The 17,116-nt window shown below is 37.1% G+C and overlaps 1 protein-coding gene across 5 annotated transcripts in view; it reads right to left on the reverse strand.

Annotated features, from left to right (window-relative positions):
- Positions 1–6,436: 6,436 nt before the first annotated feature.
- kif16bb (kinesin family member 16Bb) overlaps positions 6,437–17,116 on the reverse strand; it is a 55,843-nt gene continuing 45,163 nt past the window's right edge. For 2 of the 5 annotated variants that reach the window (XM_068213079.2, XM_690332.11), the window contains 2 exons: positions 11,148–11,226; positions 6,437–8,851 (listed from right to left, as the gene is read on the reverse strand). In XM_068213079.2, the coding sequence (XP_068069180.1) occupies positions 6,752–8,851; positions 11,148–11,226 (2,179 nt within the window). In that variant the 3' untranslated portion in view covers positions 6,437–6,751. Of the gene's footprint in view, positions 8,852–11,147; positions 11,227–14,528; positions 16,476–17,116 lie in introns of those variants that run through there. The other 3 variants (XM_073920155.1, XM_073920154.1, XR_012388824.1) reach the window with 2 other exon arrangements.

A 17,116-nucleotide genomic window follows, 5' to 3' on the forward strand; every position in this document is an offset into this window, starting at 1 on the left:
GGTCTCGCTGGACGAGGTGAGAAGCTCCACTCGTGCGCACACACTTTCTCCGCAAAAAAAGAAGAACTCACACATCATTCCTCGCCTTTTGTCCGCTTGACCTGATCAGCGGTGCTGAGCGGGAAGTGGAGGCCTTTCTATTTGCGCTGTCATCTTTCCTTTATTTGTTATATTTCAAACAGCCTCGCGTCTAATGTGATGGATAAAGCATTCAAGAAGCATCCATAAGGAGACTGGAGTGGCTGAGAGCCCTCCGGCCTGTACAATTGATTGACCAGCATGACAGCAATACGCCGTCTTACTATTGTTATCGCGGTAGCCAGCAAATTTTGGGGGATGCTGTTGGGATGAATAATGATATCCAGAGTCACACAGCTCCTGTTCTGCAATAACTGTGTTTGTAAGGCTTTTATGTGATGACTCGGAATCAAATAAAACAAGCTGAAATAAGCTTTTGGCTCATCACAGAGATGGATGCGTTTTCTTTATCTGCACAATAGAGGAACGAAAGTACCACACTGTCATTTCTTTATTAGCTTAATGATGCGTGAGGTTTTGTAGCTCTAAAGCTAGTGAATGATCGCAGTGCCATGTCACACAAATAAACCGTGCCTTCGACGCAAGCTCGCTTCATATGCTAGACTATAACCAAAATATTTGAATGCTTTAAGAACATTAGTGTTGTTCATATAATGTGCTCATCAATCATGTCATGCCTGTATTAATATAATCATTTATACCTCCTTTATTTAATATTACTCTTAAAATAAAATATTTCAATATTTCACTTTATCAGTTTCTGCATGGTTCAATTTGGACATACAGTAACAGAAAAATATTGGTAGTGGTTCAGTGAGAGGATCAACATTCATATCAATCTGATTCAAAACGGCAGGACACAGACATTTGGATGTAGTATTGTCAATGTTCTTGAATGATACACACAAATGTTTTATGCAGGGCATGTGCTGGGTTTAAATTGCAATATTTAAAGCAGAGATTCCCAAACTAGGGTAACCTTTGATTTGGCCCGCCATCCCATATGAGAAGAGAGGGAGGATGATAGGTATCGTTTAGAGATTGTTTTTTCAAATCTGAATAATGTAATCTTTTTGTTTGTTTGTTTTTATAGTTAAAAGCTAACTGCAATTAAATGCTTCAATTAATATTGTAAATTAATCAGATTTACTTTAATTGTACATACCTGATGAATGACAATGCAGAGACTTTGGTGAACAAATCAAGGCAAAGGCAGATTCTGCTTGACTGTGTTCAGCATTGAACTCCACTCTTCACTTTTATTGTTTATATTGAAACAAGTTATATTTTTAAAGTTATACTGGATATAATTAGTAATGATTATTTATTGATTTTTCTTTTTCGACTTTATGAATCAGGACTCGCCACAGCGGAATGAACCGCCAACTCATCCAGCATATGTTTTACACAGCGGATGTTCTTCCAGCTGTAACCCAACACTGGGAAATATTCATTTTTAAATACTATGAAATAAATAGGGCAATTACCCATGGCAACTTTAATGTAATGCTGTTTGGTATGTTTACTTTCAGCTCACGGCTAATAAAGATATTTCGTTTTTGGCCCTTTACGTGAAAGAGTTTGAACACCCCTGATTTGAAGCATTGAGAGAAAAAAAAACAACAACAACTAAGTTTGAAGGGCTACATGTGTAAAACACAGTTCTTCACATTAATCAAGCTTTCATAGAAAAAAGCTTTCATTTCAGGACAAGTCTTATTTACATATTTACATGCATATACTGTACATTAAATATAAAAATCAAACACACACTGGATAAAATAATACATACAATAATGCTGAACAGCACAGCTGTATGCTTTTTGCTGTATGAGGCAGTCATGTTGTGAGTTATTACAAGCTTCAGAGTTGTCAAGCAAATAAAACAAGCAAATCTCACTTTTCTAGCGCTAAATGGCACAATGACTCACTGTTTGTCTTTACTTGATGTTTTATATGCAATTTAAGAAGCGGATGATTATTGCTCACTTCTTGAGTGCTTGTTTAAATATTTTACGATAGAATCAAAAGTTGTGTTGAACCAAAATAAACTGTTGAAATGAGCACTGACTAAAGTAATCATTTAAGGGATGAGCAGGTATAGGACCTGGTACAGGTCTGTAGCCAGCCTGGTGAAAGGGGTGGTTCTTTTTTCTCCAAAAGTGGAGGCTTTTGAAGTTATTTGCCTCATTTTATGTTTAATTATGACATTTAAATACTTCATTTTAGTGACATTTTAAGCACTATTTTTAGCTGAATTAGCTTGTTGGATGGTCATTAAAACCCCACTTTTTTACGTACCAAAAATATTTCCTAAAGATTTGGAAAAAAGAAATGCAAAATAATACTTGTTTTTAAAATACAAATTTATTACATCACATATCATTAGAAAATAATAGGGATCTGTTAGTTTTAAATTAAAAACTGTAGTCTAAAAACTATTGTCATTTGTTATTCAACCTTCTAGAATTTAGCCATTTCATTAATAATAATAATATAATTATTAATAATAATAATAATAATAATAATAATAATAATGTAGAGCTTAACATTTTTCTAGCTTTTTTCTTCTACATTTGAAAATTCATGGACAACAACAATAGCCAAAATAGTGTTCAAATGAACTTTAATATGGGCCGATTTGGTGCTTCACACCTTTTTATTAGTCATATTTTGTTACAAGAGTAAGGTTCAAGATTTAGATTAAAAGTTACTTGCAAAATATTTTCTTTGTAAAAACAATACAGTAGCGAAAGATGACTTCTCTTACGGCTGAAAAAGATCAAAGATGCCATTCTTTTGAAGATTACAGGATGTTCTTTTTTCTTTCTCTAAATTTGACCTTCAAAATTTGACCTTTCTCAAATTTGACCTTGACTTCATGTTAAATGAAACAGATTTAATTAAGGCCACTAATCCTGTATGAGAGCACATCATTTTAGACAAATTATACCAGTACTTCCAGTTCTCTAAAAAACTATTACTATTCTTTAAAAGAACTTTGAAGAGAAAAAGAGTGAATTAAGAAATTTAAAAGTACACATGAATGGGCAAGTGTGTTCTTAGATTACAGAACAATTCATGCAAACTGAGCCTGCATTTTTTTTTATTTAATTTTTTTTTTTTTTTTGCTATAAAAAAACATAACAGATGATATTACTTACAGTCTGCTGCTATAAAAGCACTTTTTCTATGGGGGAAATGTAAGGCGGGGGCATTTCATTCGCACAGTATTTCATGTCTGAAAAGGTGAAAAGCGCTGATTTCTGAGAAGGCACATGATGTACTTTTATTAAAAGGAAGGAGCTCTCTCCCTCTCTTGCTGGCATTCTGTCAAAGAAAAGCACTAGCTGATTGCACTGTACAAGTGCCCATAATTTCCTGCAGCATTTTTAGACAAGGTAGGGAGAACGAATGTCTTCCTCCTACCCCTCTTCTTCAGTTCCATAAAGTCTACAACAAGGAGCATGACTGGCAAAAAAAGAGGCACAGGGGAACTGTAAATAATAATTTACACAGCAGGGTCTGAAACAAAAGGGGCCACAAAGCTATTAGCTACCAATGTGATGCACTGAGAACTTAAGTGACCCAGAAGGTGGGGAAAAATCTCACCTTGACCCTGGCATCTCCCCACATCATGATGAGTTCAAGAGATGCATACTGATAGCTGCTGGATGCTGCAGGTCAACACGCATTCTCTGTGACGCAAGGCTATATGAGTCAAAGACAAACTAAGGAAAAGTGTGAAAAATGCAGAAAGGGGGAAGCTGTTTTTAATGCAGGATTTTCATCATAATGACTTAAAGGGCATCTATGATGAAAATCATCTGTTTGAAGCTGTTTGGACTAAACTGTGTGTAGGTATAGTGTGTCTACAGTCATATTGGAATGATACAAAGACTCTTTTTTTATTTAAAATAGGATCCAAATGCCACCTATTTTGAGGCACAGCTCAATGTGATGTAGGAGTACGGTTTTCCGGGCCACCAAAATGATTGACAGCTGCGTATTAACAGGACTCTGTGGTAACGTGTGTAATCTAGGGATGGGAAGATTAATCGATATGTATCGATACGCGGTCATGCGCGTGCACGATGCGAGTGCATCGATTGAGCAGCAGAGGATGAATGAAATTTTGGAAGCAAATCGAGATGCATCGGTTTTTGCGAGATGCATCGGTTTTTCCAAGATACAGCTTATATTTTTAATATAGAATGTATTTTTTATTTATTAGCAAGTGTTGTCAACCTGTTTTTGGCGCATAATTTAATCGACCTACATAAAGTAAGCCTTAGCAACGGATTTGCGGATGTGTACACTTACACTACAACTCAGTGTATCAGGTGTGCGGAGGAAGCTAGTGGTGCGCCCTCAGAAAACGCAGGAAGCAAAACAAACATTTTATTCCCCACTGAGTTTTAAATCTAAAGTATTGCAAGCAAACTTATGGATTTAAGGATGGACGACATGACAGGACAGATGCAATTTGCAAAATGTGCCGCGCATCTGTAAAATACGCAGGCAGTACGACTAATCTGAAATCTCACTTGAAGCGGCGCCACGGTGTTGTTGTGAAAGCATCTTCCAGTGTTCCTGCATCCCCGGCTTTCGCACTGCTTCAACTGTAGCTACCAGCTCCAAAAGTGGTGAGAAAAGCATTGCAAGTTTTTTTTTTTCCATGCGTAACAGTTTTGTGCGCTCTATGCCAATAACGGATGGTATTGCATTGTTCATCTGCAAAGATATTCAGCCTAGTGTCACGGAGAACGAAGGTTTTAAACACCTCCTCCTGTTAATTTTTATTTAATTATAATAAAAATATTAATAATAATAATGATAAAAATAATGGGTGTCACGGTGGCACAGTGGGTCGTTTGACCACCTCACAGCAAGAAGATTGCTGGTTTGTTATATTTTTATTAGCCTGTTGTTTACAGTGACAGTGATGTTTCAAAGCAGCATAACACTGCTAGTTCACCACCTTAAGTTTTGAATATTCAGTGGCACAATATATCTTTGTAAAACTTGTTTTCATAGTTGAAAAGTTAAATCACAATTCTTGTTGTGCAATGCTCAACCTTTATGTTGAAAGAGTGCATATATATATTTTTTTAATATATATTGCACTTATACATTCTGTTTATCTTGAAAATACTTAAATAATATGTGCTTTATGTTCTAAAATGGCCCTCTACTGTAAACAGACACTCTGGCTCTGAGAGAAAGGGGTTTTGCTTGGTTAATAAATAATCAAACTCATTCAATGGCACAGCATCCTCTTTCACATAATCTCATAAACTTGATCTAATTAGTTAGTGCTGAATTATCGCATTGTATCGTGATATGGGTGTGAATCGTATCGTGTTGCATCGCAATATGCCACAAATGTATCGCTAATATATCGGATCGTATTCTTTGTATCGAGATGCGTATCGGATCGGCAATTATAGCTTAGATGCCCAACCCTAGTGTAATCATATCTACAAGACAGGACTTGTACAAAGCAACTTGGATTACAAGATCTGTTGAGCTCTCTGTAATCATCATCCAATGTGATCAGGGATGAGTTTTACAAGTTTAAAATGTTTTTACAACAGTGCATGTTTGTAATGAATGACAGTGATGTTACCATCTTTATAACCCCAGCCGCATGTCAATACAATTAAAAAGATGCTTCAGTCCCAGTTTGTGGACGTTAAATCAGGTTTATTTTGTACATTAATATAATGGATATTCACACAGCAGTGGATATTAACGTGTATTCTGTCACATTTGATGTGCAAAAACAGTGCAAAGTTAGACGCTGTCAGTCTGCTGTCTGTGTGTGTCTGCATAAACTTTATAATGCTGTGTGTGACTCTTCATTACAGAAAGACTTTAAATAATTCCACAACAAAGACATCAAATAATCATTGGGAAAGCTCTTACTGTAGTATTTCTCACAAACATTACGTGAGATCTGCTTCCTTTTTGTCTGTCACTGTGCTGTTTATCTGATGCAGCAAAAATGAAGATTGAGGCACACTCTGACAGGCATGAGGGAACAGTGGGCGGGGAGAATTAGCAATAAAGGCACAGGCAACAAAAACAGCTACATGTACATTGTGTTCAGAGCCGAAAATCACAATCTGACTCGTGTTTTGAGCTGAAACCTTTCGTACACATTCTGGAGACTCAAAAGACTTGAAAAAAAATCTTGAAAAAGAAGTAAAATAGGTGCTCTTTAAATTGTGCAATGTGAGACAATTATCTACAGTAAAAGTAGCTTGTGACGCACAGGAATAGACACATGTAAATTAGGCACATTGCCATAAATGAGATTCTCTAATTAGCACTGAAAAGAATGAACATGTTAATTAAGGTAAAGTGCAGGTACTTATTATACATTTTAAAGATCCATTATACCATTCTTCATTTATTATTGCCAGATAAACATCATTAATAATGTCAGTGCAATCTCAAACAGCCTTATGAATTTCAAGTCTTGATTATAGGCACTACTTTTAATAATTACTAGTGTCAAAAGGCAAGTCAACTTGATGGATTTCACAAAATCCCCCCAAAAAAAGAAAAAAAAATCATAAAATGTCTTTATTTCTCAAATCCTAGAGGCACAGACTTTGTCATGTTTTCGGTGAACTCAGCCTTTTTTGTAGTCTCCTGTCGAATTCTCCTCACTACGCTGTTAATTATTTTGCTGGAAGGCCCTTGATCAAATGTTTGACAAGTTATTAATCAGAAAGGTGGCCTCAACGGAGCTGCTGAAAGTTAATTTCCACACTTCATTCCGGAGAGATGAATCAGGGTTGGAAAGAGATTGGGCAGCTGCTTTATCAGCACTGCAGACCTCTGGAGGTTGAGGGTGATTTTCAGTACCAACAGATTTCCGGTTGGCACGAGCCAAGACCACATCCAGACACATGCCTCCATATCCCTCTCTGACCAGCACACAACGAACTTCAGAGCGCTGCCGAAAGTCTATTAGTCTGAACTGGGCCTGCCGTGCCACTACAGATACTGAACGTGGAGGTGGGTAATAAATGGCATTCTCCTGTAAAAGACACAGATGGGTGTCAGTCAGGACTAGCTGGACAAGCTCAGAGTCCACTTGTAAATCAGGTACAGTAGGCTCAAAACTTGATTGCCGAAATCTGACAGTTGCGTAAAGAAGTAGCTGCACATCCGCAAGTGCTGGACGTTCACCCTTCATATTACCATGTAACACGAAAACCAACTTAGCCAAGGTTTTTTGGAAAGAGCATGTAAGGCGTCCACCAGAGGGTAGGACCAAGTCCTTAATACAGGAGCTCCAGTCTAGGGACAAACGCAGAATGTCACTTGACAGCAATGGATGGTCTAGTGTCCATTTTTCGAAAGGGCAAATAGCCTTGATTAATGTTTGGGACAGTTCTTGAGTTAGGCCTGCATTGCATGTGTGCAAAGCAAGTATGCTGCTCTCTGTGTTGCCTGTCAGTCTGACTGACTGCCCAGCAAAACCTATGTTTATCTCCAGTAGTTGCTGAAAGGATAGTTCATAGAAAACACTTAAAGAGTGTGTGGGACTGGAAGAATCAAGTAAAGGATCAAATGTGATCACCAAAACCTTTGTCTGGAAAATGACAGTAACTGCTGGCTGTGGATCTGGTTGAGAACAGGTAGCTACACTGAGCCAGTATAAAGCTAATACTCGCTCTTCCATTAGCAAGGGGGCAGGGATGACACTGTGAAGGCAGGAGAGAAGCTGCGGTGGTGGAAGATTTTGAAGATGTACCAAGGATTCAGGCACGAGGTGGAGTCTTTGGCAGCATACCTTCAATCCCTCACTGCTCTGGATAGTCACTGAATCCTTTGTCTGTTTTGCCTCCAAAGCTCTCAAAGGACTCTTCCATTTACCTGTACTGGACTTTGACAGATCTTGCATGGAGGACAATGCTACACACTGTTCACGTACTGATAAAATGTCACTATGAGACAGATTGCGCCTAAACTGGGTTGCATCCAGTGTTGGGTTTGCCTGTGGTCCTAGCAAGACTTCAAACTGGATATGGTGAACCAAGGGTAGATCCTTTACCAATGAGCACATTTGATTGTACCAACCACTTCCTCTAGCACCAGTTTGTTCCTTTAAAGAGTTAAGCACACGGCCAGCATCTGTCAGCATCCAGGTCACTCTACCTACAAGGCTCCCCAGGCTAGAGCTGAACCCACTTCCCTCTGGATGGGCTTTGGCTTCTTGGCTCTCAACAGATGTTCTTGATAAAAAGTGCTCACTAAATTGGCCCCCCACGGAAAGAGGACTTTGCCTTTGTGAAAAGTGCTCCAAGCGAGTCAAGCTGGGGACAAAGACTCCTCCTTCTCCACCTCCTGTGGCAGAGTGCCTTCTCTTTGTTTGGGATTCCTCAGCTAACAAGCTCCCTTCTGAGCCCACAACCTGGTGCCAGAGATACTGCTGCTCGACATCCAAGAGCCCCGAGGTCCCGTTACAGCTCTCCTGAAGTACCCTACTATCCCAAAGTCCTTCACGCACCCCTGTTTCCTCCCCCTCCAGTTTCATATTTGCCATGTCCACTGTCGGAGCTTCAGTTTCTGATTTATGAGGTGCTGAAAGCTGTTTCTCCCACCGGATGTTGAGACTTGTCTGAAGCGTCTTTCCCAGACTTTTGGCATCTCCTACAGGGTTGTTAGTGGCACAGTGTTCTGTAAGTGCCCTGGGCATCTTAGGAATGTGCTGAGACTCTGAAGGTCCACTGAAACTACTGTCTGTCTTGTTTTGAGATAAGAGGATGTCTGGAGCATGAGATGTGGGAATAATCTGTAATAGGGGAAAATGAGACCAGTGTCAGGAGAGATTTGTTATTAGGTCACTACATTTTATAATGCATTTCATTAAGTATTTTAACAATGTTTTGAGAATTCTACACTTACGCAAATGTTTTTGAGACTCTTTCAATGCAGTTACCTTCTTTGACCTAAAAACTATCTCCCAGAAGAAAGACCTTTTGTTCTTTATATTGCTGCTCACTTCTGTTAATCTTACATCTGTTTATCTCTGTTTAAGTGGACTAAATACTTCACCCAATATAAATGGAAGAGCCAGGACTGAAAGCATTGAGATCTAATTGGCTGAAAACACTCTATGAATCTTTATATTTGTAAGCACAACTCTGCATGCTATTTGCATTAGCTGCTTTTTTCCACAGATCCAAATATGATTAAGCCATTGCTTTGATGCACTCTCATTCCAGGGGGTAGTAATAAAGCCATGCAGAACACATCCAATAGGTACAAAATGTAAACATAATAATCACTGCTAGCTAAAAGTGGAAAGAGGGGCTTTTTCTACTTGATGTACTTGGCTTTTTAATTATTTCACTAGAAGACAAACATAACCGCAAATGTCTGTGGTAATAAACAACAATCCTGAATGCACTGTCTTTATTCAGAATACCTTTAATAAAATTTAATGGTAAACATTCACAGCAGATATAATAAACTTTATACTTCTGATGTCATTGTTTTATTTAAGAACTGAGGAAATAGCAGTATTAATTATGGCCTAAATAATTATATTAGACACAGTGTGGCTAACATTTAAACAACCACTGTGATAATTGAACAAAATAATGAGCGGAAATCAAATAACATGACAGCAACAGCACGACAGTATGATTACAGTTACTTAAATTTACATAGCCTTTTTTATAATTATAAGTGCAAACACAAAAATAGTTCTAGCCCCCACAAGGTCCCTGAGGCAGTTTTATTGCCTTTAGGCTATAGTCAACTCCATCTACAGTATGCTTGTTTTTTAATGGCATATTCCTAATCATCTGTCCCCATATGGAAGCTATAAGAATCAAGCTACTGTCCAGCCAGTTGCAAACACATTTAGCACCTCTGACTTTCTTCTGAAAGTATAGTTTTTTTTAAGAGTATAAATCTATGCAATTAATCCAGTAGCGAAACAGATGCATTAAAGGTGCAGTAGGGGATTGTCTTTTGTTGAGCTGGATGAAAGTCTCTTCACATGCCAACAGTAATGATTAAACTAAATTATCTACATGTATTTATATGTATGTTTATATTCTGAGTAAGGCATAAAACAAAAAAATGTTAATCCAATTAATTTTTGTCAGGCCAACATTTCCCATAATTCTGATAAGTATCCCAATCTGTCTGTCAGCAAATGTAGATTTAAACAACTACGCACCCATTCACGCAGATCCGCCAATGCGCGTTCATGTGGATACTAGTGACAGTGGTAAAAACAAATGTCGAATCAAAACTTTTTAAAATCCTGAATCAATATTGGAGTTACTTTTGCAAGCTGGAGGAAGGACGACACCATGGCTTAAGTATTTCTTTTAGACAGGTAATATTATGTTTTAAAACTATTTTAGCCACGCAAAGCTTATGTAGATTGTGTTCCTACGAATGGGTTATATGCACAGAAGTGTTGTTTAGCAACTGAAATTTTACAGCGAATGATTGATGTGACTATTTTCAGTTTCATAAGGGTCTTTTTACAGCATCGATAATGTATATTTTTATTTAATTAAACAACAAAACATCAGTAAATAGCGCTATTCCACCTAGCCTGCCTTACTGAGCTAAAGTTGGTTTTATATTCACATAACATTGGTTCATTTTTGAACAATGACAACCTGTGATGCGCTCCCTATATTGTTTATCATGTTACTTTGAATATTCAGTCTGAAATAGCATGCAAGAATGGCTTATTAATAAATGTATTTCCTGCAGCCCGCCGGCTTATCACTAAGCAAATAATAGTTGCTTTAGGAAAAAGCGTGTGAGAGTAATGAGTGAGACTGATGAGAGAGTGATGACAAGTTTTGCGACATAACTGAAAACGTGCTAGATATACAGTTTTCGTTCAAATTTGTAGTATCATAAAATACAATTTCTAACTGGCGAATGACATGATTTAGTTGGTCTGTAATCTTTAATGTGTGCATTTGTGATTTCAGGAGGCGTGGCTTTGGACGACAGGGGAAGGATTGTCTTTGAAAGATATTAATGGGTTAGCATTTAGGCAGATCACTTACTGCACCTTTAATAAGCAACTGAGTCTGACAACACATGCTTACCCTCAGATTCTCTCCAGAGAAAGTATTGCTTTTTAGAGCATCTGCATCACCTTCGTGTTGGTCAGAAACCTTTCTGCAGCTGTAAGGGGGAAAAAAATCTCCATTTTAGATGATTCAACAAAACGGAAGTTTAATGTTTGTAATTATATTACAAGGATTACAGGGGGTGAAAAAAGGCTACTTCTTCTAAATGATATTTACACTGAAGCATGGCCACAAAAGAGCGAAGCAATTAGGTTTATATTCAAAACCACGCTGCTGTGCTCTTTGTTTTGATGAGCGATTTTAATTATTTTTGCTACGGTTATGACACAAGAGACCTCCAACAGGCGGCACAGCGAAAAAGACAAAACTCCACAATGTCCCGCATCTCCAGAAGCGTCTATTAGATTTGAATAGCAAAGGACCCAAATGTCTGGATGCGATTAGGGCCACTCAGCTAGCTGTGAAATTAAATAGAACGTGTGCATGTAGATTTGAGGATTTACATACGAGCACTTCATTCTCAGACTGTTCGCACAGGGATGGAAAAGCAGCTTGCTGGGAAACGAAGATGACTTTCTGTCAAGCTCAACAGGATTTTTGGACAGAGAGCCAAATATTTAATGGAGCCTCGTACACAACTTGTTGGATAACAGAGCATGTACAAGTCAAAAACCCTGTAAAATGCCAGAAACGCCCTCAGAAGAAAACAATAGAAGGGCACTGATCTCAGACTTGAACTTGGGTTTTTGAACAACTGAACAACTACTGAGGGCTTTTCAAATACACACACACACACTCAGCCACAACATAAAAAGACAGTTTCGTAAATTATTTCACAGCTAAAGGTATAAGCAGGATTTTTGGACACACACAAAACATACATATTTACTCACACTTAATACTGACCTTACAGAATTTAGTCATTGGAGTGGGAAATTAGATTCTAGAATACAGACCCAGTGCACATCATTTGATAAGATACTGAAACCCTGAACCTTGGCTGGTGTCCCTGAGAAACATCCTCTCGGATTCTACCCAAGCAGTGTGTCTTCTTTTGCTCTTGACTGCTGTATATTCACCTTTTAATGCAGTCTCTCCTTTCTACAGCCTGTCTGTGATCTTTTCCCACCCAGGGTCTCTCCTGTCTTTCTGTCACCCTCTGAGTTTACAGAACTGGAATCCAGGTAACTGGCTTCCAGCAGCTTTTCATGTTGCTGCTCCTGCAAATGCTAAAGTCAATCTACTTTTTGATGCGTCTAACTCATTACATAAACTAGGACTCACAAAACGATTAGCAACAGCATTGTTATTTAAGTCTTTTTCCCCCCGTAAGCTATACAAAATGACTTGCTTTCCTTTTCTTTACTTTTCTGTGTACCGGAGAAACAATTAATTCAATAACATAACAGTGACACAAGAGAACTAAAGCTTTTAATCAATGTCCAGACAAACAGCAAAAGTCAATAAAGAGCTACATCAAATACCCCAAGCTGTAATATTTCAAGACTATGAGTTGGTGCACAGCACACGCAGGTATAATCAATGCATTATGCTGAGAAATATCCACAAATAAACAAGCTACTTTCCATGTACAAAACAATGCATGAATAAAAACCTACTGCATCTCAAATAGCGATGAGGCATCACTCATTTTCACTGTGGACAATTCAGCCAATTTATGCACCTAATACCAGAAGTAGGAAACCTTGCTGTGCTAAATCTGCAACATTTCAATTAACATTACATGACTTAATGCATTTGGTGCAATTTGTGTTTGAAAACTGAAGACAAGAGACTAAGGTGAAACGCAAACTCATTCTTAAACGTTGTATTACTGAATGTTTGAAAAGCAGACAGATGCTGAATTGACTGGTTTTAATAGTTTGTGTCCAACTGCAGATGATTGTACATCGAGTGATATCCACTGAAATTATCTTTTCCACAAAAAATGAAAGAAAATAAATTGTATGAGTTGAGAACTTTGAACATGCGTTTGAAAATTATCATTTAGTCACATGCTGCATCCAAATTTGCATTCTTATACTACATCCTAAAATTATGTACTTTTTTGTGAAGGAAAAATATATACTTTTGAGTGTGTAACACAAGAGTATGCAAGTTTTGGGACATATCTCATCCGCATATCATCCACATTTCTGCCATATTAAATTTCGTACCTTCTTGGAGACGCACCAGTGGCTTAATCTCCCATTCTGTCATGCAGAGAAATCTGTTTAGGTCTTTGGATAATCATTTATTAAGATGTTAATGACCAAACTTGTCTTTATTCACGTTTTACACATTCAGTTGTTGTTGCAGATGAATTATAACACAGACAACGCAATTTAAATATTTTCGAGTTGGCTAGATATTAATTAACAGTCATACAAACATCTTTACCGAAGCCTCGTTTGGTCTCACGCGTCCATCATGTTTGTAGTTTATTTCCACTTTTTACCCGAGTTGGTAGTTCTAATCAAATTCACGTCCAACGTGCAATCTACTGTACAATATCAGTGGTAAGAGTATGGACGTATCTACGCTTAAAAATTTTACTGGAAAAGTAAACTATCCGGGAACCTTTGGCATACTCTTTTTTTTTTTTTTTTTTTTTTTTTTTTAACAAACTGCAAATTGGGACATACTAATTCTATTTGCATATATTATTTAGGACAGATAGTCTGTGAGTTAGGACACAGCAAAAGAGGTAAGAGATAAGAAAAGGGAGGCAAAAAATGTAGACATGTTCTCAATCAAGATTCAGATAAAAAAAGAAGCCCACAGAATTTTTATAGAAAGCAAGTCAAACAAAAGTGTGTTCTACATGCAAAATTTGAATCCAAAAGGGCAAAGCTATTCACCTTATTCTTCGTGCACGAGCAGGCGCAGCCATTTGAATCTTTTTGGCTCAAGATTTCTAGTCTCATTCACTTCCATTCATCTTTAGACATTAAAAACAGGCTAGTTCTGCTGCTTGGTGTTGCAAACTAACATTTTCTTATTATATTATTCTGCTTTGTATAGTAAGGCAAATGCTTGTTTGTAGAGTATAAGTAGCTTGATTGTTTTTTTGCTGTTTATTATTCCTAGTAATTTCTTTCATAGCCAGCTGAATCAAAAGTTGTAAAAGAATCACAGAAACATATGCACTCTAGCATTGAATAATAAGATTAATAAAAAACAAAAGATTGAAAGATGCAGCATTACCAAGATAATTAAAAAAAATAAATACAGCACTAAAAATTCTGAGCTGTGGCCTAATCTGTGATCCACCAGCACATGTGATTAAACAGGTGCTCAGACATTTCTCTGTAATTTTACTAAGACATTTGCATGAAATCCTCTGGAAGCCCTTGGGAACAGTTTTGAGATGAGGATGGCTCTTCTGAGGGAAAATAAAACAGCAGCTAGAGCCTTCTAAATGCTTCATATGTTGATATTCTAGCATGTTTCCAGAAAATGTAATTAAATTGAGAATGTACACAATCAAAGAATAAAACCAGAAAGAAACAGCTTTCAGGGAAGTGACAGAACAGGTGAGAGGCATCTGTTTCATTAGCTGATGAATTTCTGCACGAGTCTACCTTCTGTTTGCAAATTAACAGCAAGAGGGGGAGGAGGTTAGGGGAAAGATTCACACACTTTACTAGCAGTTATGAAGTGAACTTCTTACATGGATTTTGTGAGATTTTTTGTTTTGTTTTTGGTGAAATGATCAGTTCAAAGCTCCAATTGGGATTTAATAATGCATTATGGTTTAACTCTTATGTACTGTTGGGGATGTTTTTATCCAATCTGTACTGATTTTATGTCTTAATTTGGCCATAACTTTTTCTGTGTTTTAGCGAGAAGAATGATTTTTGGTGACATCTTATTTTAACACATATTTTGGGAAAAAAAAACTCAACAATACCCTCTGGTCAAATTTTCTTCCCTTTTGTCATGTTATAGATGAAAACATCTGAATTAACTGAATTAACCCCTTTAAAAATGCATCAGATAAATATCTTTCTGCAAATTTCTTTTGCATAAATCTGTTAATCAACCTCAGTCCTGATTACTGAACTACTAATTTGTTAAAAAAAATTACAGGATTTTAACTTTTTAATTGCCAAATTCATAAATGATGTCACTGATCTGCTGAAAAACATACAGAAAATTACTTATTTTTAATATAAAAAGTAATTGTGTACTGGATTTTTTCTTATCTTTTATCAAAGTATTGGATGTGTGAAACAATATTGCTGTTGACGCATTGTTTTTGATTACTGTTGGTGGCTGCTTTTATCGTTGACTTCTGTTATAATTAAATTTTTTTTATTACAAAACTATAACACTATACAGTATAATCAGGCATTTTTGATTGTTGCTGGTTTTCCCATTTGGCAAGAGGTCAAATTGGTAGTTTTTACTGTTGATCATCAGTTGGCATCTTTAACCCTTTAGATAGTCCTGTGCAAAAAAAAAAAATGCCTAGTTTCTGGATTTTATATGGAGTATTACAGCAATTTAATGTGTGTGTATGTGTGAAAGTGACCTTTACGCACTTATAGTACATTGATGTGTCAAAATATGCATCTCAGCTCTCAGAAGTACATGGAGTAAATAAAAGCAATGCATTTGCGCACCATCAAAAATAATGAAAGTCTATGGGTCAAAAACAGCCACCAGCTTGGAGAGTAAAAATGAAAATCTAACAATGTATCAAAGACAATGTTGTTACTAATCGTTCACATGTCCAAGTCTGTGATAAAGATGTTTTAAAAATCCATTCCACAATTACTTTTTAAATTGAAAATATCTCATTTTGTGTGCGTTTTCACCAAATCAGTGACATTATTTGTAAACTTGCCAATTAAAGTGTTAAAATCATGTATTTTAGTTTTAATCAGGACCGAGATTGATTAACAGATTTGTGCAAAACATTTTTGAAAAAACATTTATCTGAAGCATTTTTGCAGCAGTTTAATTTAGTGGATGTTTTCATCCCCAACATAACAAAAGGGTAGTAAATTCGAACAGTGCACCAAGGTTAACAGATGTTAAGCTGAAAAAGGAGAAATGACAGATTATTAGAAACTGTAAAACTGCAAAATGACACAAACATTAATCCAGGCCAACGGAGGCTCATACATTTTCTTTTTTGATTTTGTTCTCCCTAGAAAAGCCATGCAGCACAGTCTATAAATATACAGTACAGTACAAAACAGATAAATTAAAGCATATTTGGACAGTGGAATTCTTTCATTTTGTCGCTCTGTTGGTATTTAGCTGTGTTTGATGAGTGCATCAAATCCTACTGGATTTCTGTTCTTATGCTTTTGCAGAAACGGCATCCACAGTCTATCAAATGAAAGCCAGAACGAAATAAATTAGCAATCTGCTCGGCTTGCGGGGCTCACTTCAAACACACAAATCCATTATCTATAGAGAGCTTTGAACAATAAAGCCAAAGACGACCAGACAAACAAAACATTTTGTAAACACCGACAAAGGAACAATTAGGGGGAACAGCATGCAGAACATGGCCGGAGGCGTTTAAAGCACCACACATAGATTGTTTGTACATTTGAAGAGCCTGGAGGTTCGCAGATGATGCATGACGTCTCTCTGCTCCAGCTGAAAACAGTAGCACATCAGACAGAAGTCTCTCAGCTGGAAGTTGGGACACTGGGACCTTTTTTATGTTGTCACATCACAGAACAGCCTGGACCTCTCAAGCTGTCCACATTCTGTCTTATTCTTCTCTTTCTCAAAAAACTTTTCCTATATTTGTGGATATTCTTACATCGACTAACACAGGGGTGTCCAATCCTGTTTCTGTAGGACCAGTATCCTGCACAATATTTAATTGGAAATTGTAGCTAAACTTTGTAGGAAGACAGAGCATATAGATTAAAGCCTGTGACACACCAAATTGATGTAATGTGATGTGTATTTATATTGCACATGTATCAAGTATGACCATACACCCAAAGTGCTTC

This window comes from Danio rerio, chromosome 13, assembly GCF_049306965.1.
Source record: "Danio rerio strain Tuebingen ecotype United States chromosome 13, GRCz12tu, whole genome shotgun sequence".
NCBI lineage: Eukaryota > Metazoa > Chordata > Actinopteri > Cypriniformes > Danionidae > Danio > Danio rerio.